Source organism: Macaca thibetana, chromosome 6 (assembly GCF_024542745.1).
Source record: "Macaca thibetana thibetana isolate TM-01 chromosome 6, ASM2454274v1, whole genome shotgun sequence".
In the NCBI taxonomy this organism is placed as follows: domain Eukaryota; kingdom Metazoa; phylum Chordata; class Mammalia; order Primates; family Cercopithecidae; genus Macaca; species Macaca thibetana.
The window spans coordinates 68,675,648-68,702,585 of NC_065583.1; the positions used below are offsets into that span (position 1 = coordinate 68,675,648).

At 40.6% G+C, this 26,938-nt stretch overlaps 2 protein-coding genes across 3 annotated transcripts in view; one reads left to right on the forward strand and one right to left on the reverse strand.

Annotated features, from left to right (window-relative positions):
* The window catches only part of REEP5 (receptor accessory protein 5), an 806,416-nt gene that overhangs the window by 764,541 nt on the left and 14,937 nt on the right, over nt 1–26,938 (forward strand). Inside the window, exon 4 of the mRNA XM_050793118.1 lies at nt 15,538–15,676. Within this exon, the coding sequence (XP_050649075.1) occupies nt 15,538–15,676 (139 nt within the window). The remainder of the gene's footprint in view (nt 1–15,537; nt 15,677–26,938) is intronic.
* Nucleotides 15,758–26,938, reverse strand: part of SRP19 (signal recognition particle 19) — an 823,764-nt gene continuing 812,583 nt past the window's right edge. For both annotated transcript variants that reach the window (XM_050793075.1, XM_050793074.1), the window contains one exon: nt 15,758–26,551. In XM_050793075.1, the coding sequence (XP_050649032.1) occupies nt 25,096–26,551 (1,456 nt within the window). In that variant the 3' untranslated portion in view covers nt 15,758–25,095. The remainder of the gene's footprint in view (nt 26,552–26,938) is intronic.

The following is a 26,938-nucleotide window of genomic DNA, read 5'->3' on the forward strand; positions in this document are numbered from 1 at the left end:
GCATAATTTCCCTTTGAGCTCTTTGAGAACAGGGCCTTTCATCTCTGACTTCTAGTTTCCAGAATTTTTGGCCATCCTATATAGGCAATTCAGAATCTAATTCCAGCCTTCCTTTCCTCAAGAACTGTTGACATAATTACCTTAATCTCCTTACTTCCCTCTTTTACTGATAACAGGAGGCCGACTACTGGAAATCTGTATTATATAGACCTCCCTCCATTGCTAAGATATAATTTAGATACTTATAAATTGTATAAACACTTTTAAAGTATGCAGTTCAGTGGCAAGTATGTTCACAGAGTTGTGTAACCATCACCACTGTCTAATTCCAAAACATTTTTATCACCCCAAAGGGAAACCATTACCAATCACTCCCTATTCCTCCTACCCAGCTCCTGGAAACCACTACTCTGCATTCTGTTTCTATGAGTTTGCCTATTCTGAGCATTTCATGTAGATGGAATCATACAATCTATGACCTTTAATGTCTGGTGCAGCCCTGCTTTTAATGGGATTGCACAAATAAGAGCCCTCTGGAGAGTGTATGCTGTGCTGCACCCTCATATGTGAATAAGTCCTCCTGGTATAGTCCCTCCACTGTGGGCGCTAGTGAGCCAGGGCCCTAGTCCTGTACTTGCTCCTTTGTACAAATGGAATTGTGAGGCAAACTCTAATGACTTTATCTTCTATTTAAGGAAAGGGGAAGGTTTGCTTTCCGTCCTACCCAGCAACCTTTTTGTTTAAAATTCTATAAAAATGTCTATTACTTTTCCTCTTTTTATTTCATATTTTCCTTAAGATTCAGGCTGCCACCTTCCTGGGACTATCAGAGTTGGGCCTTAAAGATCAAACAGGTAGTCCAGTTCCTTTAGTTTTAAAATGACAATTCAGGGACAGAGAAAGGTGGAGTGTGTTTCCCAAGGTCACACAGAGGCCAGGCTTGTTCTGGAATCCTGTTACTACACAGGAATGTAAAGCACATTCAGGCATATTTTAGTGCCAATGTTAGAAAGATTAAATATGTTTAGGGGGCTGGGCATGATGGCCCACATCTGTAATCTCAGCTCTTTGGGGTACTGAGGCAGAGGGATTGCTTGAGGCCAGGAGTTCAAGACGAGAGTCTAGCACTATATATTTAATCTTTAACAACACTTTCGAAATCTCATACCCAATTCAGCGATGTGTCATTTTAGTTTCTATGTGTCCTCACCAGCCCATTTTAAACTTGCTGCTGGTGTAAAGAGTTATATTGCATTTAGCTCTTTGCATGGCTCCTGAAGTCTGTGTAGCATTTTATTTAACAGATACGTACATATCTCTGTCTAAGTGCTTTGCAAATATAGCTCATTTAATCCTCAGAACAACTCTATTATGTAAGTGCTATGATTATTCCCATTTTTACAGATGAGGAAACACAGAAGGAGAATTTGAATAACTTGATCAAGGTCTCACAACTAGCAGGTGATGAAACTGGTATTTAAATCCAAAGAATCTGGCTCCAAAGTTCACGCTTTTAATGATTATGTTATACTACCTCCCTTGTGGCTCTTTGAATGTCCCACAAACACAACATAACCTTGTGTAGAGATGAAAATTGAAAAATGTAGGCTTTTTAAAAAAATCAGTTGACCCAGTCAGTACATTACCTTTGTGCAGTGTATTTTTCCTCTCTCAAATAAGGTACTGCAATCCCAAATCATCTATCTGCACACATAGGCATTGACTGTGTTTTGTAGACATTAGTTAGAATATGTTACTAACAATTTGTTTTTCTTATTATCTGTTACGTAGCTTTGACTTATGACAGCAGAGGCTTCCTTTGTTTTGCTAGCGCAAGGCCACCTGAAAATGGCACACTGAACTGGATTTCCCATCCCATCCCCACTGGAATGCAGCGTTGCCTTTAGTTCTGTTTCAAGAGACAATGTATCTCAAGGGGAGATGTTTGGGGATGTCCCCTATCGAGGTCAGGTCAGAAAGGGATGGTGAGAAAGTAAATTTGAAGGAAAAAAAAAAAAACAATGAAAATATCTACAAGAGTTGTAACACAGTTAACCACAAGTAAAAGCAACAGCATCCTCTTAGCTAAATGATGCTCAGCACGCAAAGGGAGGACACATTCTGGGGAACACAGGTTAAAAAGAGTTGCAGTCTACTTGCTTGAGGTGTGCAGTGACAGACTCCTAAAGAGGTTTATTACCCAGAGGAGACTTTGAGAAAGTTACCGAGGTGTGAATGACAGTTGTGAATAGACACTGTTTTGCAGCCAGTCATTGGAAGCAGAGCTGTTTCCTTAACAGTACTGGAGGATGTGTATTTGTAGTTCTCTTCTTAGACTCATTAATAGGGGGTGTATTTGTTTTATTGTGGGTTTTTTTTTTTTTTTGAAAATTTGTAATTATGTTTTGTTCCTCTTTACTCATGAGAACTTCAGAGCAGATGTATTTTCTATTAAGCTGCCTATGTTCCCATTACACTAGCTTTTCTCTCTGGATCTATATATGCTTAGTTAAAGTGTTGAAGAGCAGAGCAATGCATGCCTGCGCTTTGCCTTCTGGGATAGTATGAAGCCCAAGCTAATGTGGCCTTCTGGCCCATGTGCACTTGGATAAAAAATATAACTGGCATTCTGCAAATTGTGCCTTAAGCAATTTACTTAAACATTTAAATCTTTGATTTACCTAATTTAAATCTGGAATCTTAAGCATTTAAACATTTAACCTTCATCAACTTTTTTACTGTCCTTGTTTCACTTAATGTTACTGCTAAGTGTGCTCAACTCTTTTAAGACAAAAGTGTTGCGGAGAAATGAAAAAGTAATAAAAATATCCTTATAAAAACTTGTGACTGTTTTGTAGAATAATGACAGCCAGTGTTTCAGTTAAGGTTCCCCCTCTTGCCTGTGTCATAAAGAAAATAAAGTTTTGAAAAGCAAATAAGATGAATGATTTAAATTATTTATGCATTATCAGAGTTTCTGGGCTCTAAAGCAGTTGTGGAGGAGGCTCTTACTTCTAATACTCTGTTCTGGAACATTCCTTATGAACTTTTTTTTTTCTCTTTATGAAGGCCCTGGAGATTTAGTCTATTTGTCCTTTTTTCTGTCATAGCCTCCCTCATCTTCTGACCTGGACTTCTCTTTTTCAGGACTGACTTTGTTTTTTTTTTTTTTTTTTTTTTTTTTTTGAGATGGAGTCTCGCTCTGCTGCCCAGGCTGGAGTGCAGTGGCCGGATCTCAGCTCACTGCAAGCTCCGCCTCCCGGGTTCACGCCATTCTCCTGCCTCAGCCTCCCAAGTAGTTGGGACTACAGGCACCCACCACCGCGCCCGGCTAGTTTTTTGTATTTTTTAGTAGAGACGGGGTTTCACCGTGTTAGCCAGGATGGTCTCGATCTCCTGACCTCGTGATCCACCCGTCTCGGCCTCCCAAAGTGCTGGGATTACAGGCTTGAGCCACCGCGCCCGGCTCAGGACTGACTTTGAATGAGGACTCAGTTTTCAGCTTAATTTTTTCACATGGCATTTAAAACAAGTATAAATACAAATGTAACATATTAAGGTATTTAGTGGTGATTCATAACATTAAAATTAATTTTGGGGAAATATGAATTAATATGGCAGAAGCTTTAAAACAATTTCAAAATTTTAAATGAAATTACTTTTTGTAGCAGCTGAAATATAAGTGGGGGCTGTAGAAACGTACCGTGACTTCATTCTGTCACTTGCACACTTCCCTGATTCCAGGGAGTAGAGCTTATCAGTCACTCTGAGTCATGTGGCTGCTATATATATCCTGCAGCCTCTCATAGACCAGGTGGTTTAGTTAAGGGATCACTTACATGTCTAGACTGCTGTCCACATCTAAGGTGGCCCTCCTTTACCTAGGAAAAGGCAGCTTAGGTTGTTCCCCATCTACGTTGTGAGGGTGCTTGAGATTAAGTTAAACTTTATGATACTGATCTGATGCAGATACTTCAAGAACCACTAGTTTTATTGACAGAGGGTTGTCCCAGTAGGATTTGCATCTGCTCTTTCATTGCTCCTGGCATTAATCTTTTTTACCATCAATCATTCCAACAGTATTTTTGGGGGGGCAGGCGGGGAGGCTGAGATGGGTGGATTGCTTGAGTTTGAGACCAGCCTGGGCAACATGGCAAAACCCCATCTCTACAAAAAATACAAAAACATTAGTACATGCCTGTAGTCCCGGCTACTCGAGAAGCTGAAGTGGGGGAATCACCTGAGCTTGAGAAAGTCAAGGCTGCAGTGAGCTGTGTTCATGCCACTGCACTTGGCCTGGGTGACAGAGTGAGACCTGTCTCAGAAACACACACACACACACTTGGGAGGCTGAGGCAGGAGAATCGCTTGAACCCGGGAGGTGGAGGTTGCAGCGAGCTAAGATTGTGACACTTCACTCCAGCCTGTTTTTTTTGAGTGTGTTTTTTTGAGACAGGTCTCAGTCTGTCACCCAGGCCGAGTGCAGTGGCATGAACACAGCTCACTGCAGCCTTGACTTTCTCAAGCTCAGGTGGTTTTCCCACTTCAGCTTCTCAGGTAGCTGGCACTACAGATGTGTACTAGTTTTTTGTATTTTTTCTAGAGATGGGGTTTTGCCATGTTGCCCAGGCTGCTCTCAAACTCCTGGGTGTGCGCACGCACACACACACACACACACACACACACACGCACACACGGTGTTTTAAAAAAATCAAAGAGTTGTATGCATTCAGTTTTGAGTTATAAAATGTTAGCTAAAAGGGGTCTTAGAGACTAAGCTGCTAGGGTGATAGCCACCTTTAATAGATGTAGAAATCAAGGCCACAAACTGAAGTTAATTGACATAAGTCACAGGTGTGTTGGGACCAATTCAGTCTTAAGCGTATGGATGTCTGACTCCCCAGCCTGTGTCCTGTCAACATTCCATGTTGTTACATTTGACTGTGACCAACTCTTCCATTTTGCATTTAAAAACAAAATGGTGGACAGTGGTAAATGAAATCACTGTAATTAAACACCAAAAGATTTGACCATTGAATGACTGCATTTTTTTCTTTAGACTTCATTATAGGTATTCTATTGACTCATCTTAATTTTTTTTGTTTTTGTTTTTGTTTTTTTGAGCCAGGGTCATACTCTGTCACCCGGGCTGCAGTGCAGTGGTGTAATCATGACTCACTGCAGCCTTGACCTCCCAGGCTCTAGCTTTCCTCACTCCACAGCCTCTGTAGTGTTTTTTTTTCTTTCTTTCTTTTCTTTTTTTTTTTTGGAGTTTCCCTCTTGCCCAGGCTGGAGTGCAGTGGCGCAATCTCGACTTACTACAACTTCTGCCTCCCGGGTTCAAGCGATTCTTCTGCCTCAGCCTCCCAAGTAGTTGGAATTACAGGCCTCTGCCACCAATTTTTTTGTATTTTTTAGTAGAGATGGGATTTCACCATGTTGGCCAGGCTGGTCTTGAACTCCTGACCTCAGATGATCCACCCGCCTTGACCTCCCAAAGTGTTGGGATTACCGGCATGAGCCACTGCGCCCAGTCGGTCTTTCATTAGTCTTTCTCATTCTGTTTGTTGGTTGTCTTTCTTGCTTTAAAAGCACATATACTCTGCAGGGAAAAAGATATGTAACTTTCTGATCACGCATAGTTTCCCACCTTCTTTTTTTCTATGAAGGAGAAAAATCTTTTCCTTATTGGCATGGAAACAAACTAGTGTTTATGTCTTAAAATGTCTGATTCTTTTTTCTTTCTTATTTGAGGTACTGATAATAGGAAAACCATTTTGAATTACTAGGAATTCCTACATCATACTCTCTGATAAATACAGCCAAAAGCAATCCCATGCATGGTGGGCATGGAGGATGGTCAAGTTATGTGTCTGCCATAACAAAAAGGATTGTAAACATTATGGTCCATGTTCTTCATATTCAGTTTTCAAAGAACCTATCTTAACCTCTGGAATATTTACTATTAAACATAAGTTACCACATTAGAAATAAAATATAAAACAGATGGATCAGAAGATGATTCCTTTTTGTTCTTTACCAATAGGACATCTTAAAGCTTTTTATCCATATATGTGGATAAAATTAAAATATATATGGATATAAATGGATATATAAATATATTTTAATGAACTGCTGTTTTTTCACACTGTCAGTCTCTGGTAAATAGTTAATATTGGCACACTGTCAGTCTCTGGTAAATAGTTTGAATAATAAAGCCAATGCTGTGAAGACATACTATTACTTAATTTTATGTCATTTGGCTAGTTTGAATTGTAGCAACTGAATTACTTATGAACCATGCAAGTACACGTAGTATGTACCTATGTGTCTTAGTTGTGAGTAGCCAGAAGCATGTATATATGGAGCTGATTATTACCTCTTGAGCAAACAGCTTAACTTTGATAAAATTCAGTTTTCTCATATGTAAATGGTGGGGATAGGGTTGGGGGGAGTTGGGATAATATATGTCAAATGTTTAGGACAAATCAGGCGTTCTGTAAGTGCTCAATTAAGGGCAGTTAGTTTTATTAACATATAAAGAGGAAGACTGACTTAATCAAAGCCATAGTTCTTTAACTTTGTGTCATTAAGCTTTTAATTGATTTAAGGAAAAACCTTCCAAAGAGTATTTTCTTTCATTTATTTTTTTACTTTCATTTTTTGTTCCTTGACTTATTATTTTTTTTCCTGTACTTAAATCAGCTTAAGGCATCATTATTCAAAGAATAAAACACAATAAAGTTTTGTCCTTCCAAATTAAAAATATTGATATGGTTAGTGGTTTTCTTCTGTATTGGTGCAATGGTATATATGTTCCTAAGCATTGTGTATAATTTGGACTAACAATTTTTTAATATTAAATCTTATGCATAAGAAATATGAACTTGGTCCTAAAAGCAAGAACTCAAAACAGAAATATAAAAAAGTTGTACAGTTCACATATAAAAAAGCATTTGATCTATTTTGCATAGTAAGAACAAAATAGATCTGAATTAAGAACATGTAAAAGTGGATATTTTTCCAGATGGATTCATTGTGTCTGAAATAATTTGAAAAACAGGATGGAAAGTTGTCTCTTTTCTGTCTCCCTCCAAGTAAGCATTAGCTGTAAGTATTTTGAAATATTAATTGATAGATGAAACCTCAGCAAAAGAAGAAGAGCACATTTTGACCAATACCGAGATAACTAACTTAAGCTTGGCTTAGAAAGCTTTCGGTGATTCTGCATACCTTTTATGTCAGTTCAGTGAGCCGCAGCCATTTACAGTGGCCTAAACATAATGACCTTGAATTACCTCATGTAAGAAGTCTGGAGGTTGAAATTTCAATGCGCTACAGCAGAAATCCATGCTTTTTTCCCAGCAACCTTGGAGTATAATCTTCCTTGCCCATGCCTGTTTCCTCAGTATATAGCAAGATTGTTGCCATATAGCGCTAAGGCTTTCAAGAGCAGAAAGCTGGAAGACCTTTTATTTGTGAGCCTCTTATTTTATCAGCAGAGGAAAATTTTATCCCAAAGCCTTCTACTGTATTTCTTTTTCTGTTTCGTTGGTCAGAACTGTGTCACATGGCTATCCTTAACTCCAAGGGGGCTAAGAAAGTTAGTATCTAGCAAAAAGCAATGGGATTACCATAGTGGGTTTGTACTAACTTTGATTTATCCCCTAGGCCTGGGGGAGGAGCCTAGCTTCCCTAAGTCAAGGCAGATCTGCCAGGTACATGTACATAAAATCAGGGCTCTGTGGGTGAGTAGGAAGAGGAAGAACTGGCTAATTGATAGGCAGGGTACAGTGTCTGCTATTTCCTTGAGCAATGGTAGTGACTGGTTGCTATAATAGGATTTTTGAAGCAGCAGTGTTACCGTGACAATCTGATGATGCTGGTGACCATCATTCAGCAGTGAATACTTAACTGCCAGGCAGTGTACAATGGAAAGATTGAGCAGCAGATACAAATTTGGAAATTATTAGCATATATATGGTATCTAGATTTATGGGGACAGATACTCTCTCCAGATCAAAACAACCAAAATGGCATGATGGTAATAAAATAGCTTTAAAAATCTGGTGTTATAGAATGCCTAGGTGATAAGTGGAGTTTTTTTTTTTTTCTCTTTCTTTTTAAATGAATTTTATTTTTTAGAACAATTTTAGGTTTACATTGAAATTGAGCAGAAGATACAAAGATTTCCCGTGTACCCACTACGCCTACACATACACAGCCTCCTCTATCATCAGCATTTTCTGCCAGAGGGCTATGTTTTTGTCTTTGTTTTTTTGAGATGGAGTCTTGTTGTGTCGCCTAGGCTGGAGTGCAGTGGCGCGATCTCGGCTCACTGCAAGCTCTGCCTCCTGGGTTCAAGCAATTCTCCTGCCTCAGCCTCCTGAGTAGCTGGGACTACAGGCGTGCACCACTATGCCTGGCTAATTTTTGTATTTTTAGTAGAGAGGGGGTTTTACCATATTGGCCAGTCTGGTCTTGAACTCCTGACCTCAAGTGATCCACCCACCTTGGTCTACCAAAGTGGGATTGGGTTGGGATTACAGGCATGAGCCATCATGCCTGGTTAGAGTGGTGGTTTTTATAATTGGTGAACATCCACTGACACATCGTTGTCACTAAAGTCCTTAGAGGATGTACAGTTTACTTGTGTTGTGGGTCAGGGAATATCTTAGGTTTTCTGAATGATGACACTTAATTTGGGAAGGAGAGAATATTGGTAACCAGCCCAGAATCATCTCTGCTCAATCCTGTTTTCTTCACATCTTAATGCTATTCTTTGGCCATCCTTGGTTCTTGCCTTTGCTTTCAGAAAATAGCAGCCAAGGTGTGAACAAGTAGATGGGCCAGCAAGGGTGGAGTGAACTGGTACCAGTTACTGGGGCCCAGTGGACTGGATGAGGGATGGCCCATGAGTTGTGTTCATATATGTACCAGTCCAATGCCAATGTAAAGAATTTCTGCCATTCTACTATTGCAGAGTGGGCCTGAAAAATGATTTCAGCCATATTCAAATTTCTTCCCACTACCTGCAAACATGAATTTGGGGATTTCAGCTAACTTCTTACTACCTGTAGCATATGGGATTTGCAGTAGGGTATAATTAAAATTGACGGGTAACTCTAATCTCCTTTTAGCCTTATTAACAACATAAACCCTCTAACAGCTACTTAGCCAAAGAAACTAGAGTCTTATCTCTCTCTTTTCTTTTTAATCTCTTATCTCCCTGTAATCCCAGCACTTTGGGAGGCTGAGGTGGGTGGATCACGAGGTCAGGAGATCGAGACCGTCCTGGCTAACACGGTGAAACCCCGTCTCTACTAAAAAATACAAAAAATTAGCTGGGACTGGTGGCGGGCGCCTGTAGTCCCAGCTACTTGGGAGGCTGAGGCAGGAGAATAGCGTGAACCCAGGAGGCAGAGCTTGCAGTGAGCCGAGATTGCATCACTGCACTCCAGCCTGGGCAACTGAGTGAGACTCTGTCTAAAAAAAATATATTAGCTGTTTTCTCAAAGATAACTTAAATGAATATATCTGGTGTTCACTTTAGTGTTTATTTTTAACAAAGCCTTACAGAGAGAACTAGTCTCATAGGAGAAAATCGTTATAGAAAGTCTGATGCTCAGCCGGGTGCGGGCTCACACTTGTAATCTTAGCACTTTGGGAGGCCAAGGTGGGTGGATCACCTGAGGTCAGGAGTTCGAGACCAACCTGGCCAATATGGTGAAACCCGGTCTCTACTGAAAATACACAAAAATTAACTGGGCAGGTGCCTGTAATCCCAGCTACTCAGGAGGCTGAGGCAGGACAATTGCTTGAACCAGGGAGGCAAAGGTTGCAGTGAGCTGAGATCGCGCCACTGCACTCCAGCCTGGGCCACAAGAGCAAGACTCCATCAAAACACAACACAACAGAACAAAAAAAGTCGATGCTCATTCTTTTCCAAAAGGAAATCTCCCCCGTCCCCTTCTTTTTTTCATCAATATTAGTACATACTCATTGCGAAGACTTTAAGTAAAAATCTGTTAATCTGTTTACACAATTTGAAATGTATTGCATGTCTTTCTGGATATCATTCTTGGTCTGTAAACATGCAAAAACATATCTTTTTTTAAACAAAAAATTAGAATTCACTTTTTACACTCAACACTGTATCTTGGACATCTTTCCCTATCAATACCCTTTCTAAAGGCTTCAGTATATTTCATTGTATGGATATGCCAAAATGTAAACCGTCTATTGCCCTTTACATACACATACTCTGTAACCTTTTAGTTTAATAAGTTAAAATTCATTTTAATATACCTCCTTTCTCTTTAAATTTCATTTTATCTATATAAAATGTAGAATCTGAACTAGTTCATCTCTGAGATGTCTTCCAGCTCCACACATGGTGATTCCTAATTCTGCTCAATTAATTTTAGAGCTGCCAGCTGCTCCACAGTTTTGCCAACCATCCTCTGCACCGTAGTCATGCCTCTGCTGCTCACCCAGCCCTGGCTTCTCTTGATACCTGCTTTGGGGAAGCAAAATGCTGCCTCAGAACATGGCTCAGGAGAGAGAATAAGGAAGCCACAACACCGGGCCTAGGTGGCCAGGCTTTAGAACAGTGGTGAGGATATGACAGTAAGGTGTGCAGAGAGCAGTTAGACTGTGGTGTCTGTCCACAAAAGCTGTATGTGGGTGTGTCTTCTGGGAGTTACTTCTGAGCCCAGGATCAGTGTGACTGCCAGAGGATGAGGTGGTACTAGAGAGAGAGGAGCCTGTAAAAGAGTGGACCAGGCCTGTGGAGAGAGTGGTAGGAATTGTTGCCTGTTGCCATGGGGTCATTCCAGAACTCCTCTAGGGGTTAGCTAGAGGTGAAAGGAACTGTGCAGGCTGAAGTTCCAGCTAGACAGATACAGGGCTTTGAGATGCAGTTCTTGAAGTCTTAGTGAACAGTTTTATTTCAGTGTTGTTATCTTGAATCCTTTTACAAATTTCAGGATATTCAGATGAGGGTTCTAGATCATATTAGAGTTGACTTATTCTAATTTTAGGAGAGACATTATTCAGTTTGCCTTCTATGTCCAACTTTTCTTCTCTTTTGGCCTCTCACTCATTACTGGAAAGAGACAACCTGCCCTCTAGCTACAGCTGATTATACCCAAACTGGCCATTTGGATTTCCTTTCTTAGAACAAGTAGGGCAGGTGCTGTGAAGACTGGAACTCTGAGCTGGTTTCCAAACACAGTTCTGCATTACGATCACCTGCACAGCCTTGTAAGAGCAGCTGAATCACTAGGTCTGAAGAAGGACCCAGGCATGTATATTTTTAATAAGTTCTGTAGATAGATGTGGATGATCATCTAAGTTTGGGGACCAGTGGACTAGGACACCAACTCAGAACACTATCCTGTTCACTTCTGATAGTTCCTCATCGCAAACCTAGGTGAGTAGGGTGGAGGGTAGAATGGACCTCCAGGGATCTGGACATTGAGACTATGACCATTCCTCCTTTTTTTCTGCTCTGTGACCAATTTAACCTTTCTCTGGGGTCCCCTCTAAAAGTAAGATTATGAACTCCTATTGTATGTATATTAATTCAATAAATACTAAATGCCTACTTTGTACCAGACGTTTTGCTAAGCGCTATCCAGCTTGCCACTGAATTGTTCTCTTAATTAGTAAGACAGCATAGGATAGTGAACAACGCACAGGCTTTGGAGTTACTTTTAGGTATAAGACCAATCCTTGCTACTTGTAGCTGGGTTCCCTGCACATGTTATTTCTCTTCACTAAGCCTCAGTTTCTTCCACTCAAGTACAGGAACAATACCTATCCTACATGGCTATTATGAAGGTTAAATTAAATAATTATTGGCCATTTTGGCTAGACTGCAAGGGATCTAGTAGCATGGACCATATCTTATGGTTTCATGAATCCTCTATGTTGCCTAAATTGCTACCTCTTAATTCTGCTACACCAATTTGGAATGTGATTCATATTTGTACAAGGCAGTAGAGTGTTTTGTTGGAGAATCACTTTTGTCTACTGAACTTGGACAAGGAAGTCTATTCAGAAGTTATATAAGTAGCCTGGGCATGGTGGCTCATGCCTGTAATCCTAGTACTTTGGGAGGCTGAGGCAGGAGGATCACTTGAGCCCATGAGTTTGAGACCAGCCTGGGGAACAAGGCAAAACCCTGTCTCTATAAAAAAGTACAAAAGTTAGCCAGGCATGACGGTGTGCACCTGTAGTCCCAGCTATTGGAGAGGCTGAGGTAGGAGGATCACTTGAGTCCAGGAGGTTGAGGCCGCAGTGAGCTGTGATCATGCCACTACACTCCAGCCTGGGTGACAGAGCAAGACCCTGTATCAATCAATCAATCAATCAATATTTTAAAGAAGAAGATATATAACTAGCATTCAGAAAACCTCAGTTGTTTTTTGTTTGTTTGTTTGTTTGTTTGTTTTTTGAGACCGAGTCTTGCTCTGTTGCCTAGGCTGGAGTACAGTGGTGGAATCTCGGCTCACTGCAACCTCCGCCTCCCAGATTCAAGTGAGTCTCCTGCCTCTGCCTCCCAAGCAGCTGAGATTACAGGCATGTGCCACCACGCCCGGCTAATTTTTGTTTGTATTTTTAGTAGAGATGGGGTTTCACCACGTTGGCCAGGCTGGTCTTGAACTCCTGACCTCAGGTGATCCGCCCACCTCGGCCTCCCAAAGTGCTGGTACTACAGGCTTGAGCCATTGTGCCCAGCCAGAAACCTCAGTTTTAAGCTTTTTTCTTCTCTCACCATGATTACATGGGGCACTTCACTTTTTTGAACCTCAGGTTCTTGAGTGAGCTTGACCATCTCTTCCCTTTTTTCTTGTTTTGAGTAGTTTATGATTGTTGTGACACAAAGACATTTTTAAAATTGAACATTGTGCTATTTTAAATTAAAACAATATTTAAATGCTTCAATAATATGAGAAGATCTATTTTTAAAATCTCTTTAGCTTAATAGACTCGGTGGTCTTTTCCTGGCTTCTTTCATATGCCTTGGTTTTCTGCAAAGTTGGGATCAATGTATGTATTCAATTTGGAGTTCTTTTATTTCTACTTTTCAATGTTACTATATAGTATTCTACTATATTAACATGGGGACTTTAGAATTCATATTGTAGATAAGAATTAAAAAAATTTTTTTTTCCTAAAAGAGCTGAACCGTTAGGCTTCCTGTTTTTCAGTTTGTGCACCTTGACTAACATTTGAAAACTAATGAAATAGAATGGAATTTAAAATATCAGAATGGTTTCAGGAAACATCTATTTCAGTTTATATTTTTATGTGAAGATGTGTGTTTACTGGATCATGATGTAAAATGTATGCTTACCGAGGGTTGTGGCCAAAATAATTTAAAAGCCACTGGATTAATAATGACAGTCCAATCACATTTTGAGGTTTTCACATCATATTCTAGAAAAGACTGTTTAATTCCCATGTATGTCCCGAGAGTTGCTTCTTTTGGAAGTACATAGTTAGGTATTTTAGTTGTTAGATGGTTAGGTATTTTAGTTGTTAGATGCTTTGGTTCACAAAACTAAGATCTTAAGTGAAATGTAACTATGTATCTCCTCTGCCCAGAATGAAGTTACGGGAAACAAATTTTTATTATACTAATAACTAAATAAATCCAATTAAATTTGGATAAGCCATACTATACCAAATGAAACACAGCAGGGGAAGAAATCTTACACATAAAGGATATACTGTGTTCTTTGGTTGACATGCTTGCCTACACTTTTCCTTTGGCCTTCTATTACATTAGCCAGCTTCTATCTGAAGGAAGCTAAAAAAATGTAGACTTTGTGCATACATTACAAGCCATTTTTTAAAATAATCAGCTCTCCTAAATTCATTTTATATATTTCTTTGAAAAATTTGAGGCTGGGTGTGGGAGCCACCAAACTGCACTTTGGGAAGCTGAGGCAGGAGGACTACTTGAGTCCAGAAGTTCGAGACCAGCCTGGGCAACACAGTGAGACCTTGTCTCTATTAAAAATTTAGAAAGTAGCCAGGTGTGGTGGTGTGCACCTGTAGTCCAAGCTGTTTGGGAGGCTGAAGTGAGGAGAATTACTGAAGTGAGGAGAATTACATGAGCCCAGAAGTTTGAGTTTGCAGTGAGCTATGATTGTGTAACTGCACTCCAGCCTATGCAAAGAGACCCTGTCTCAAAAAAATAAAAATTTTGCCTAGTCTTGAAGTTCAAAGCAACATTCAGCTTATTACTTGTGCCTATGTCTTCCTCATTAGTAATAATCTCATTGAGCTATTTTTTTCCCCCTTTTGGTTATTTTCTGAAACACACACATAGCTGCTTCTAATTAACTGTACAAGGGCTTTCTTAGTGAGTGGCTGAGCATGATTTAGCAGCCTGACTGTCTCTCTGGGGAGCTGATTTTATGGAGTAGCCAATGTATTTGTTTTCTGAAAATTTTTTATTTCAATAGGTTTTTGGGTAACAGGTGGCATTTGGTTACACGGATAAGTCTTTTAGTGGCAATTTCTGAGATTTCGGTGCACCCATCAACCGAGCAGGGTATACTGTACTCAATGTGTAGTCTTTTCTCCCTCACTGCCCCTACCCTTTCCCGTGAGTCCCCAAAGTCCATTGTATCATTCTTATGCCTTTGCATCCTCATAGCTTAGCTCCCTGCCAATGTGTATTCAGTAATTAACCTGTTTCATAGGCTAAACAAGATTCAGAGTTCTTTTATTTTACTGTTTCAGTCCAGCTCAGTTATGATAAATACAGATCTGTTAGGATAAGAAATTGTGGAGCTTCAGGTTTAGAATAATGGGATTCCTAGGACTGAAGGAAATTTCTGTGATTTAGAAGAGAAAATTATTTTAAATTTATTTCCATCCATTTGCAGAATGAATTTTAAGCAATAGTTAGAGTTAGGAAAGTCCTGTTATTAGCTGAGGAGAGGAGGAAAGTTCATAGCCTGTGGATCAGATAAAGACATTCTGAACTAAATAGACACCATGATGTTTGTTTTCACCCATTTACTATAAAATATGCTGTGGATTTTGGGCAGTGCCTAACCTATGCTCCAAATGTTGCTTTATGGGAAATTCCTATTCACCCATGATATATCTCAATTATTAAAAGTACATAAGAACCTGGTTATCATGAGAGAATTCTTCCTGATATATCCCTGGTGGCAGGACCCAGCTTGGGAGTGGAAATTGCTCTAGCTCCCAGTCACTAGTGGTATATTCTAGGATTTGCGGGGAGTCTTTAGCAGGGTGGAGATCCAGGGCAGTGACAGCTGGTGCTGGTTTCTCTGGTGACCAGGAGACTAGAAACAAGTGGTTATAATGGCTTGTCCTGATATCTACATTGCTTCCAGTCTTTAAGCTGTACTCTTGCATCTAGTGACACAGTGCCTACATGTGCCTAAGTTCCTCAGTGGTATCAGAGGACAGGTTATCAAAATGTGTTTGAAAATGTTTCATTGATATCTTACCAAATGATATACTTTCTTTTGTACTGCCTTTCAGAATTAAAGCTATAGAGAGTCCCAACAAAGAAGATGATACCCAGTGGCTGACCTATTGGGTAGTGTATGGTGTGTTCAGCATTGCTGAATTCTTCTCTGATATCTTCCTGTCATGGTTCCCCTTCTACTACATGCTGAAGGTATGTTGGTTCTCCCTACCACTAAAACTCCATCTCAGGACCTGTATAGAAGAAGTAGGAATAAATGCTTGAATGTTGTACATCTGTGGCTCTGTCTTAGATTATAAACAAGAAGCCAGGCCTGGGCGACAGAGCGAGACCCTGTCTCCAAAAAAAAAAAAAAAAAAAATGCTCAAGCAAGCCACTTGTCTCAGCCTCCCCAGTAGCTGGGACTATAGGCACGTGCCACTGCACCTGGCTACTCTTTTAAACAATTTTATCTAAAGAAATTTATATATAGGAAATTAAGTATAGGAACCTCCATCACCCCAACCACCATCACAAATGGTAATATCTTGAGTTTCAGTTCTGGGTAATTATGGATATATATTTCTTTTTCTTTGGTCTTAGCTTTTTTTTTTTTTTTTTTCTTTTTTCTTTTTTTGGGATGGAGTCTTGCTCAGTTGCCCAGGCTAGAGTGCAGTGGCGCGATCTTGGCTTACTGCAACCTCTGCCTCCTGGGTTCAAGCAATTCTCCTGCCTCAGCCTCCTGAGTAGCAGGGATTACAGGTGCCCACCACCATGCTTGGCCAATTTTTGTATTTTTTTTGGTAGAGACAGAGTTTCACCATGTTGCCCAGGGTGCTCTCGAACTCCTGACCTTAAGCAATCCACGCACCTCGGCCTCCCAGTGTGCTGGGATTATAGGTGTGAGCCATCGTGCCTGGATTCAATCTGACCATCTAATTTTCAACTGTATTCCATGATTATATCATAACCATTCTGTTATTCCTGCCATATATTGTGTTCTTCATTTCAGCTGTTATATTGTTCACACCTAATGTTTTTGCTTGGCTCTTTTCTGTTTTCTTCTTGTTTCATATTGCTAATATTTTCTCATTTCTTTTAGTATGGTTAACGCTCCCCAGTTTAAAATTCTTGGTCAGCAGTTCTAATATTTTTGCTCCTGACCAAAACCTGTAGTTGATTGTGTTGTTTTTCTTTTGAAACGTACTCTTGGCAGAGTGTAGCAGCTCATGCCTGCAATCCTAGCACTTTGGGAGGCTGAGGCGGGCAGATTGCCTGAGCTCAGGAGTTCAAGACCAGCCTGGGCAACACAGTGAAACCCTGTCTCTACTAAAATACGAACGAAATTAGCTGGGTGTGGTAGAGTGCACCTTTGTCCCAGCTACTTGGGAGGCTGAGGCAGGAGAACTGCTTGAATCTGCGACGCAGAGGTTGCAGTGAGCCGAGATCACGCTACTGCACTCCAGCCTGGGCGACAGAGCCAGACTCCATCTCTGAAAACAACAACAACAACAAAAAAGAAATATACTCTTAAAATATATTTTTATTTTGGCCTACAAACTCCTTTTCATCTGAGTATCAGCTATCCCATCAGGCACTGGAATGGAGAGGGCCCCAGTCTGTGCTAGTACTCGTAAGTTCTGGGTAGGGGGTGGATGAGTCCTAGGAGTGGGGGGCCTCAGGCACACAGGAACCATAGTTAACCACTCCTCACCCACAGAAAAGCTCCTGAGGTCAAAGCTTCACTGTACCGCCCTCCTCCATCCCAGCAAAGCAGCATCAAAAGGAAGTGATCCTGGGTTATAGTTCACAGCTCTAGGGGTTGGAGCAGCAGGGGTAGGGAAGTAACTGCCCTTAATTAGTGTCCACCTGTTTTCCTGAGTGACTTGCAAACACAGGACTTTTATGCTGAAACGTCTGTTTTAGAAAAAAGTAGAGGACAATATTTTTTAACTTTGAGGTACAGAAGCAAGACAAAATACAAAAGTTTCAAAGAAAAAGATTTGATAAATTCAACTAAATAAAATTTCTAAAAATTAAATTTCTATGACAGTGGGCAGCATAAACAAAGTTAAAATAATAACAGACTAGGAAGATAGATTTACAACATTTACACCAAATAAGGAATATCCAGAATACATAACAATTTCTATAAGTAAAAAGAAAAAGAAAAATGGGAAAAGAAAGTATTTCATGGAAGAGAAAAAATATGAATGGCCAGTAAACAGCTCAGCAGTGATCTGGGAAGTGTGAATTAAAATAGTAAAATCCCATATTTTGTTCATTAAACTGGCAGATATTTTAAAGATTGAAGATATCTGGTATTGGTGAATGTATAGGGAAACAGACAGGTAGTGGTACAGGCTGAACATCTGAAATCTGAAATCCTAAATGCTTTAAAAACCCCAAACTTTTTGAGTGCTCAGATAAAGAAAACGCTCATTGGAGCATTTAGATTTTAGAGTTTCTGATTTGGTATGCTCAGTTGGTATAATATACATATTCCAAAATCTGAATAAATGTGAAACCCAAAACACTTTTTGTCCCAAGCATTTCAGATAAGGGATACTTAACAGGGTAGTGGTATAAATTGGAATAATCTTTTTAAGGGACCTTTTAACAATTTCTTGTTGAATTGAAAAATGATATTCTTAACAATTCTAAGGAAATAGTCACTGTGCATTAAAGAGCTGCACAAAGATCTTCATGGCAGCATTTTTTGTTGTAAACTATATATAATATGAACTGCATAATGTAAACATTATAAACTGAAATATTCAGCAGCAGGTAAATGGTTAATTGAATTAATGGTATATCCATATAGTTAAATGGAATGAAACAAATCCGTATGTATAGACCCAGAAATTTTTGCATAATTTAGCAATTATGAAAAGTTATAGAGGACAGGTGTGCTAGCTTTTGCCTGTAATCCCAGCATACTCAGAGGCCAAGGCAGAAGGACTGCTTGAGGCCAGGAGTTTGACACCAGCCTGGGCAACATGGTGAGACCCTGTCTCCACACACACAAATTTAAAAACTAGTCAGGCTCCCAGATTACAGCATGTTGACCAAAAAAAAAAAAAAAAGCCAGGCATGGTGGTGCATGCCTGTGGTCCCATCTACTCTGGAGGCTGAGGTGGGTTTGAGCCCAGGAGTTCAAGGCTACAGTAAGCTATGATGACACCACTGCACTCTAGCCTGGGTGACAGAGACCCTGTCTCGAAAAAGAAAAAAAGTAATAGAACGTTAAATACAGTAGTACACACCATTTATGCTTAAAAAAGAAAGAAGACAAGACACTATATAAAGTATCATGTCTTTTAAAGTTTAAAAAATTAAATAAAAACATGCTCAGTATAGATTCTGTTATATTTTTGAATGACTTCACCACAGAATGCCTTGTAAGGCAATGAAGAATTTTCCTTTCAAAACTGATGGAAGAAAATAAAAATTGGTCTGTGGAGTTGATTTCAAAGATTGGATTTTTTTGTTTTGATTTTTTTTTGTTTTTATTATTCGAAGTCATTTAACATTCATAAAAATATTCTTGTAATCTTTAATTTGGACATGACATAATTTAAACTTCAGATAATTTTAAAGCCTTTAATAAGATCCATCTAATGGTAGGGACCTCACAGTGCAGTCTAGTGGAAATAAACTGGCTTTTGCTTTGGGCCCACTTGTTTGTGGCAGTGAACAATATCTTGTCAGCAGAACTACTTGCAGTATTACCTGACTTCAAATTTCCAAAATGTGAGTAAGCTTGACTTCTAGCCTACTCCTAATCACCTCTGCTAATGGAGTCCACAGAGAGGTAGAGGGAAGATCCAAAATAAATGGTAGTCATTGAATCATTTATATTTGGTTTTGAAGTTCATTTAAAATACTGCTTTGCAGCAAATTTTCTTCCCTAATGGTAAAATGAATGTGTATCTATTAGTAGTCTCCAGCTGCATGGCATCATAGTGTTCATGAAAGTGAATTTATTGCATACATTCCAAATAGATAATATACTTGAAAGGATTAAAAATTCATGATGCTGTCAATCAAAATGCCTTCTTCCTACATTAGTGGCATATTCTGAATGACTTGGTAAACAGACTGAGAAGAGGCCTCTGAACTGCAGAGTCTGTAGGAGAAGGTTCAGGAGAGTATTGAATTTTAAGGACTAGAATCCATCTTACCTATGCTGTTGCAATCACATGCTGACTGGAAATGTGGAAAAGAGACTTAGAAGTAAGGACATGGGATTTTTTTTTTTGTTTTCTGAGATGGAGTCTCACTCTGTCACCCAGCCTGGAGTACAGTGGCGCCATCTTGGCTCACTGCAACCACTGCCTCTTCAATTCTAGCGATACTCCTGCCACAGCCTCCGAAGTAGCTGGGATTACAGGCACGTACCACCACACACAGCTAATGTTTGTATTTTTAGTAGAGGTGGGGTTTCACCATGTTTGCCAGGCTGGTCTCAAACTCCTGACCTCAAGTGATCTGCCCGACTTTGTAATCCCAAAATGCTGGGATTACAGGCATGAGCCACTGCTCCCGGCCCAAGGACATGTTTAATATTTTATTTTTTGCAGAGTTAATATTGTTGGCTTTATTTTTATTTTTCTAAAGCAGCTTATAAGATTGGAGGAAAATAAAAGGAGCCAATGGCTAGGCATCAAAGCTTAGTTGAGAAGATAATATATGATGTACTTAGGTAGAAATTGGATCATGCATGTTCTGAGCTTTGCTTTGATATCTGGCCTTGAGCAAGAGGGTTTAAAAATAAATTTAAAAGCTGTTTTTTCTTGATTATGAAATTTATATATGCTTATTCCTTTATTTAGCAGATATTTATTTAGAACCTCCATGTGTCAGATTCTGTTCTACATCTGGGAGATACTTTGGTGAATAAAACAAAGTCCTTGTTATCCTACTGTTTACATTTTTGTGTGAGTGTGTGTGTGTGTGTGTGTGTGTGTGTGTGTTGGGAAGTGTTTTATGTAGGGAGGAAAATAACATTTGTAATCCTACATCTTAGTCTTCCCATTTTTTAAAATGTGCAAATATATTCGTCTATGTGTATAAATACAAACAGAACTGTGTGTGTATATGTGTGTGTATATATATGTATTGCTGTCTTAACCATATGTGTGGTTGAGATCACATATAATTGTCTTGCTTTTTTCAATTAACACAGTATTATGAGTATTTTCTCATGTTACTCAGTATTCTTTGACAAGCTGTCTAATCTATTATTGATAATTTACCCATTCCCAATTGAAAGACATTTAGGACATTTGTCATGTGATTATACATAACGCTGCAATTAATATCTTTGTATCCTATGTTTACCTTCATTTAAATCATTTTCTAGATTTATTTTTTTATATGTATTTTTTGAGATGGAGTCTTGCTTTGTGGACCAGGCCGGAGTGCAGTGGCGTGATCTCGGCTCACTGCAACCTCTGTTTCCCAGGTTCAGGCAATTCTCCTGTCTCTGCCTCCCGAGTAGCTAGGACTACAGGTGTGCACAACCACACCCGGCTAATTTTTGTATTTTTAGTAGAGACGGGGTTCACCATATTGGCCAGGCTGCTCTCAAACTTGTGACCTCGTGATCTCCCTGCCTCAGCCTCCTAAAGTGTTGAGATTACAGGTGTGAGCCACCAGGCCCGACTATATTTATTTTTAGAACAAGGTTGAGTAAACTCTGGCAGGATTAGGTCCTGACCTGAATTGTCACCTGTGCTATTTCACCCATTGACAGAGAATACAACATTTTTTTTTTTTTGAGATGGAGTTTTGCTATATTGCCCAGGCTGGAGTGAAGTGGCGTGATCTCAGCTCACTGCAACCTCTGCCTCCTGGGTTCAAGCCATTCTCCTGCTTCAGCCTCCCAAGTAGCTGGGATTACAGGCGCCCACCACCACGCCCAGCTAATTTTTGTATTTTTAATAGAGTCAGGGTTTCACCATGTTGGCCAGGCTGGTCTGGAACTCCTGACCTCAGGTGATCCACCCACCTCGGCCTCTCAAAGTGCTAGGATTTCAGGTGTGAGCCACCATGCCCGGCAACATTTTTCTTCTTAATCTTCATAGGAGGCCAGAAAGACAGGGAAATCTTTCCTTTAACACGTCCTTTCTAAGCTTTTATTTGTGCATGCTGAGCAGTGTTTTAAACGTAGCCCGTAACTCTTCTGTGGCTACACTGCAAAGGCTTCTTAGACTTATGTTTCTGATCAAGTCATTGTAGCCTATCAGGAAGTCAGTGTTGAAGTACATTTTCTTCTGACATTAACTTTCCATTCCCTAACTGCATGTTAAGCATGCCCCTACCTGGAAAGTATCTTTTCTGGGGGAAAATCAGATGGTGACAGCATTAGAAGCACAGACGGAATAGAATGGCCTGTTGTAATTCGTAATTTAAGGAGTCACTGTGTCAGTGCTAATAGTGCCAAGAGTCCAGTTAAAATAGCATGGACTCTGTCTGAACTGCAGGCAGCAGTGGGCTTGTGGGTCTCCTTGGGAGTATCATCAGCTGGCACTTTGAGGGCAGCTTGACTGAAAAGACAGCCAGATCTCTGTGGGTGATTTTAATAAACTCAGGCTAGGCCGGGTGTGGTGGCTCACGTCTGTAATCCCAGCACTTTGGGAGGCCGAGGTGGGTGGATCATGAGGTCAGGAGTTCGAGACCATCCTGGCTAACATGGTGAAACCCTGTCTCTACTAAAATTACAAAAAATTAGCCGGGCGTGGTGGCGTGCGCCTGTAGTCCCAGCTACTTGGGAAGCTGAGGCAGGAGAATGGCGTGAACCCGGGAGGTGGAGCGGAGCTTGCAGTGAGCCGAGATTGTGCCACTGCACTCCAGCCTGGGCGACAGAGCGAGACTCCGTCTCAAAAAAAAAAATAAATAAATAAACAAACTCAGGCTATTCCTGGGCTGTAGAATAGTTACATAGATTAAGAAGAGAGGGTTGTAAGAGGTGGCAGCTGAATATCACCTTGGGAGTTGAACAGTAATTAACTTTATTTTTAATATAAGAAAATGATTTCATTTCAGAATTGGAATATGCTAAAGATGTACCTAGACAGCAGTAATTATTTTACTGTCTCAAGACAATAGCTAGAGGGTACCAGTACCAGAAAGTAGTAAATTAACAGTCTGCAGTCTAGCCTACAAAGTAATCACATTGAAGAGGTACAAAACTGTGGACACTTGACTTAATTCATCCAGAAAAGATAATCAGCTTGTCTGGATTGCTGAAGAGTTAGTATCTATGTAAGCAGGTGATATTTCAGAGATTTTCCACAATAAGAACGTTAGGATTTGGTAATACTACTATTCTATTGTATACTTTCTTCAAGTACATTAATTTGTGACTTTCCTAAAGCCCTGCAGAAGAGAAAACTGTCTCTTAGGTTGATTTGCCTAAAGTCATAAAACACACCCCACCTCTCCTTTTTCTTTTTTTTTCTTTTTTGAGACAGAGTCTGGCTGTGTCACCAGGTTGGAGCAGAGTGGTGCAATCTCGGCTCACTGCAACCTCCACCTCCTGGGTTCCAGTGATTCTCCTGCCTCAGCCTCCTGAGTGGTTGCGACTACAGACGCCCGCCCCCATGCTCGGCTATTTTTCTAATTTTAGTAGAGACAGGGTTTCACCATGTTGGCCAGGATGGTCTCGATCTCTTGACGTCGTGATCCACCTACCTTGGCCTCCCAAAGTGCTGGGATTACAGGCATAAGCCACTGCACCCGGCCCCACTTCTCCTGAGTCTTAATCCAATGAGTCATTTTCACTTCACCTTAATGCTTCTGGTTTTAATATGGATATCTGTCTCTCTCGATAATCCATTTCTGAAAATCAGATATTCTATGCAGGAGTACATTCTATGCAGGAACTTATTTTCCACTATGTTAAGTGGGAAAAATTTTAATATATTACATGTCAATGTAAAACTCCCCAACGAATTCCCTAAGGATTAATAAAATACAGCAGAATACCTATATATAAATAACAAATATCATGTTAGGATGTTAGATGCTAAAAACACTTGCTGCTCTCCAAATAGTTAATATAGTAAGAAACAATTGCTTTGTGTGCAGGAATACATAGCACATCCCCTGTGATGCTCCGCATATTCTTCAAAATGTCCACCAGGAATTCTGATATTCTGTCAAAAATGTTACTCAAGACATTTCCTGTACATCATCTTGTATTGCATTTTGGGGATGTACAGCTTTTCCTATATAAGCAACTACAGTAAAACATTATATGAATTTTGGATATTAAAAACCAAAAGGCAGCTGGGTGCAGTGGCTCACGCCTGTAATCCTAAGCATTTTGGGAGGCCGAGGTGGGTGGATCACAAGGTCAGGAGATCAAGACCATCCTGGCCAACATGGTGAAACGCTGTCTCTACTAAAATACAAAAAATTAGCTGCGCGTGGTGGCACACACCTGTAGAGGGATTGAGGCAGGGGAATTGCTGGAACCCCGGAGGCGGAGGTTGCAGTGAGCTGATCGTGTCACTGCACTCCCGCCTGGCAACAGAGCAAGACTCCGTCTCAAAAAAAAAAAAAAAACAAAAAAAACAAAAAACAAAACAACCAAAAGGCTTCCACAGGGAAATAACTAGAGAGGTGGTGTTGCAGGGTCTGCTGTAATTAACTGGCACTAGGCCAAGGAAACAAAGCTAATGCCAGTGAAAAACACAGTTATTTAATTCTCCATTTTGGGTCAATGCAAATGCGTATCTCAAAAAACCAAAGTTCTGAACCTCTGGCAACATCTTACAATTCAGTAAGATCTGCTGCTGGCTAAGCCTAGGGCATGCTAGAGCAGAGTTGCTGGGAGAACTAAGAGTAACATGTAACTACTTGCACATACTGAGGGTACCTCAAGACACTGGCTTCCTTGGAGTGCTTGGACTTTTAACAGAAGGTCTTAGTCTACCATTGTATGTGTGAAGGAGGCTGATTTGAGTTTTTGCATGATTGCACATTCATGCACATAGCATTACTATCCTTGTGTAGTGAGACTACTAGATGCTAGTCTGAGTCTTTACCCTTCCATCACCTACTGTCATGCTTTCCCAAGTCTGAAGATCCTGTTTTCCAAGATCGGTGCTCAGTAAACAAGCTTTGGAGTCTTTAAATGAAAGGAATAGGAAAGGTGAAGAGAAGCCTGGCTTAAAATCGTAACATGGAGATTATGGCAGTGAATCACATTGGGTTGAATGCTCTGATATGGAAAGCAGGCTGTATAGTTCCTCTAGTTCAGAAATTCTGTTTTTTGAGACAGAGTCTCACTCTGTCACCCAGGCTGCAGTGAAGTGGCATGATGTTGACTCACTGCAACCTCCACCTTCCAGATTCAAGTGATTCTCCTGCCTCAGCCTCCCAAGTAGCTTGGATTACAGATGCCTGCCACCATACCTGGCGAATTTTTGTATTTTTAGTAGAAACAGGGTTTCGCCATATTGGCCAGGCTGGTCTCAAACTCCTGACCTCAAGTGATCCACCCTCCTCAGCCTCCTAAAGTGCCAGGATTACAGGTGATTACAGGATCACCGCGCCTGGCCTAGTCTTTTTTTTTTTTTTTTTTTTTTTTTTTTTTTTTTTTTTTTTAGAACAAAACTAGTTTATTTGGATTTGGGGCTCTGAACGGTTCTGCCTCTATTACCCGACCTCCTCCTGCCACGACTTCGGGACCTAGAGGAACTTTGGCTCCGGCTGCGGTGGCTCCTGCGGCTCTGGCTCCGGCGGCCCTGGCCCTGGCTGCGGTGCCTGTTTCTTCCTCTGCTTGGTGAATTGTGCTTCTCCCGACTCTTTGATGTGTGTTTGTGAGATTTCTTCACCCTGTGACTACTCCTTTTCCTCTCAGATTCCCCATTTCTTTTGTAGGAGTGGTCTGGACTAGGGTTTCTCCTTCCCCGCAGCCTGCTGGAGTAGTGGTCGTGGTGGCCCATCCTCTCCCTCCTCTCGGAGTTCTTGCCAAAGGAGGAGCCAGTCTGATCTGGAGACAAGTGGATGTCTCTGTTAGCTTCCCAGAATTCATTGTTGGGATTTCTGAACACATGAAGAAAGTTGCAGTGTTTTCCTCTTGGACACTGTTGTATTTCAAATAAACCACAAATCGCCATTTTCCACCGGGTCACTGGGCAGAATTCACATTGCAGCTGTCGTCCTGCATACCATCGTCCATTAAACAGAGAAAGGGCTGCTTGGCATTCTTCTTCCGACTGGTACTGAACATATACATTGCCCCTCAGGTGAGGTTCTAAATTGCAGCTGACCTTGAACTGAATCACCTTCCCCACGTTCTTGAACTCGGGCAACACATCCTCATAGAAATCTAGGAACTGTTGGTAGATTTCTTCCTCGCTATACTCCAGGCTTGCGTCAGGGTCATAGTCATCCCTCCTGCACTGCTCCATTCCAAACGTTGTAAACATGCTCTTAATAAGAAGGGTAGGACTGGATGTTGGGAAATTATGTTTACGTGAACATCTGTCTCCAAATCTGCAAGCTCCTGTTTTACTGTAAAAGGGACAATTAGCTCGATCCTTCTCCATTACTCTGAAATCCACAGGTGGTTCAGGGTTTTGCCATATGGTACCATTTTCTAACTCATTTTCAGCCTGATCCAGCATCTTCTGCATAGCTTCCTCTTTTTTTTTCTTCTGTCGTTTCTGGTCCTCCTCTTCTCTATCTTTCCTCTGCTGTTCTTTCCATTGTTCCTTTAACTTTCTCTCTTGTTCTTGCCATTTTTTAGCTGCCTCTTCCTTTTCCTTCTTTATTCTGAATTCTTCTTGTGCCTTCTGTTCTCTCAGCAACCACTCCTCATGTAATCTTTGCCTCTCTCTTTCCAATAGCTTCTCTTCTTCTAGTTGTTGTTCTTCAATAAAAGTGTCCTCCTCCTCCTCCTCCTGTGAGAGTCCTGAGTCTCTCAGTCGAGCAAGTTCCTGCCGACATTTCTTTCGTTTCTCCTTCTTCAGGGCGGCCCTGTACTTTTCGTGGCTTGGTTTCTCTGGAAACGTCATCTTCTCAAGTGCAGCCATCTTGCCGGCACCGCCTGGCCCCTCAGACATTCTTAACCTATGGGAATATATGGAAGATTCTGTTCATAGCTGCCACTGTCAGTGATTCTACTTACAAGTACTTTATGATGTCTTCTAGTATTGTTTTGTTTGCATACTTATATATATTATAAATTACTTTCATTTTGTTTTTCCTTTATGTTGCAGTTAGACTATATATTTTTTGTAATTAAGTATATCATAAATTTGAATTTCATTTCATGTACTAAAAGGAGAGTTTCTAAAATATTTACTTATGGCCAGGCGCGGTGGCTCACTCCTGTAATCCCAGCACTTTGGGAGGCCAAAGCGGGCGGATCTCCTGAGGCCAGGAGTTCGAGACCAGCCTGACCAACATGGCAAAAACTCATCTCTACTAAAAATTAAAAAAATTAGCCGGGCATGT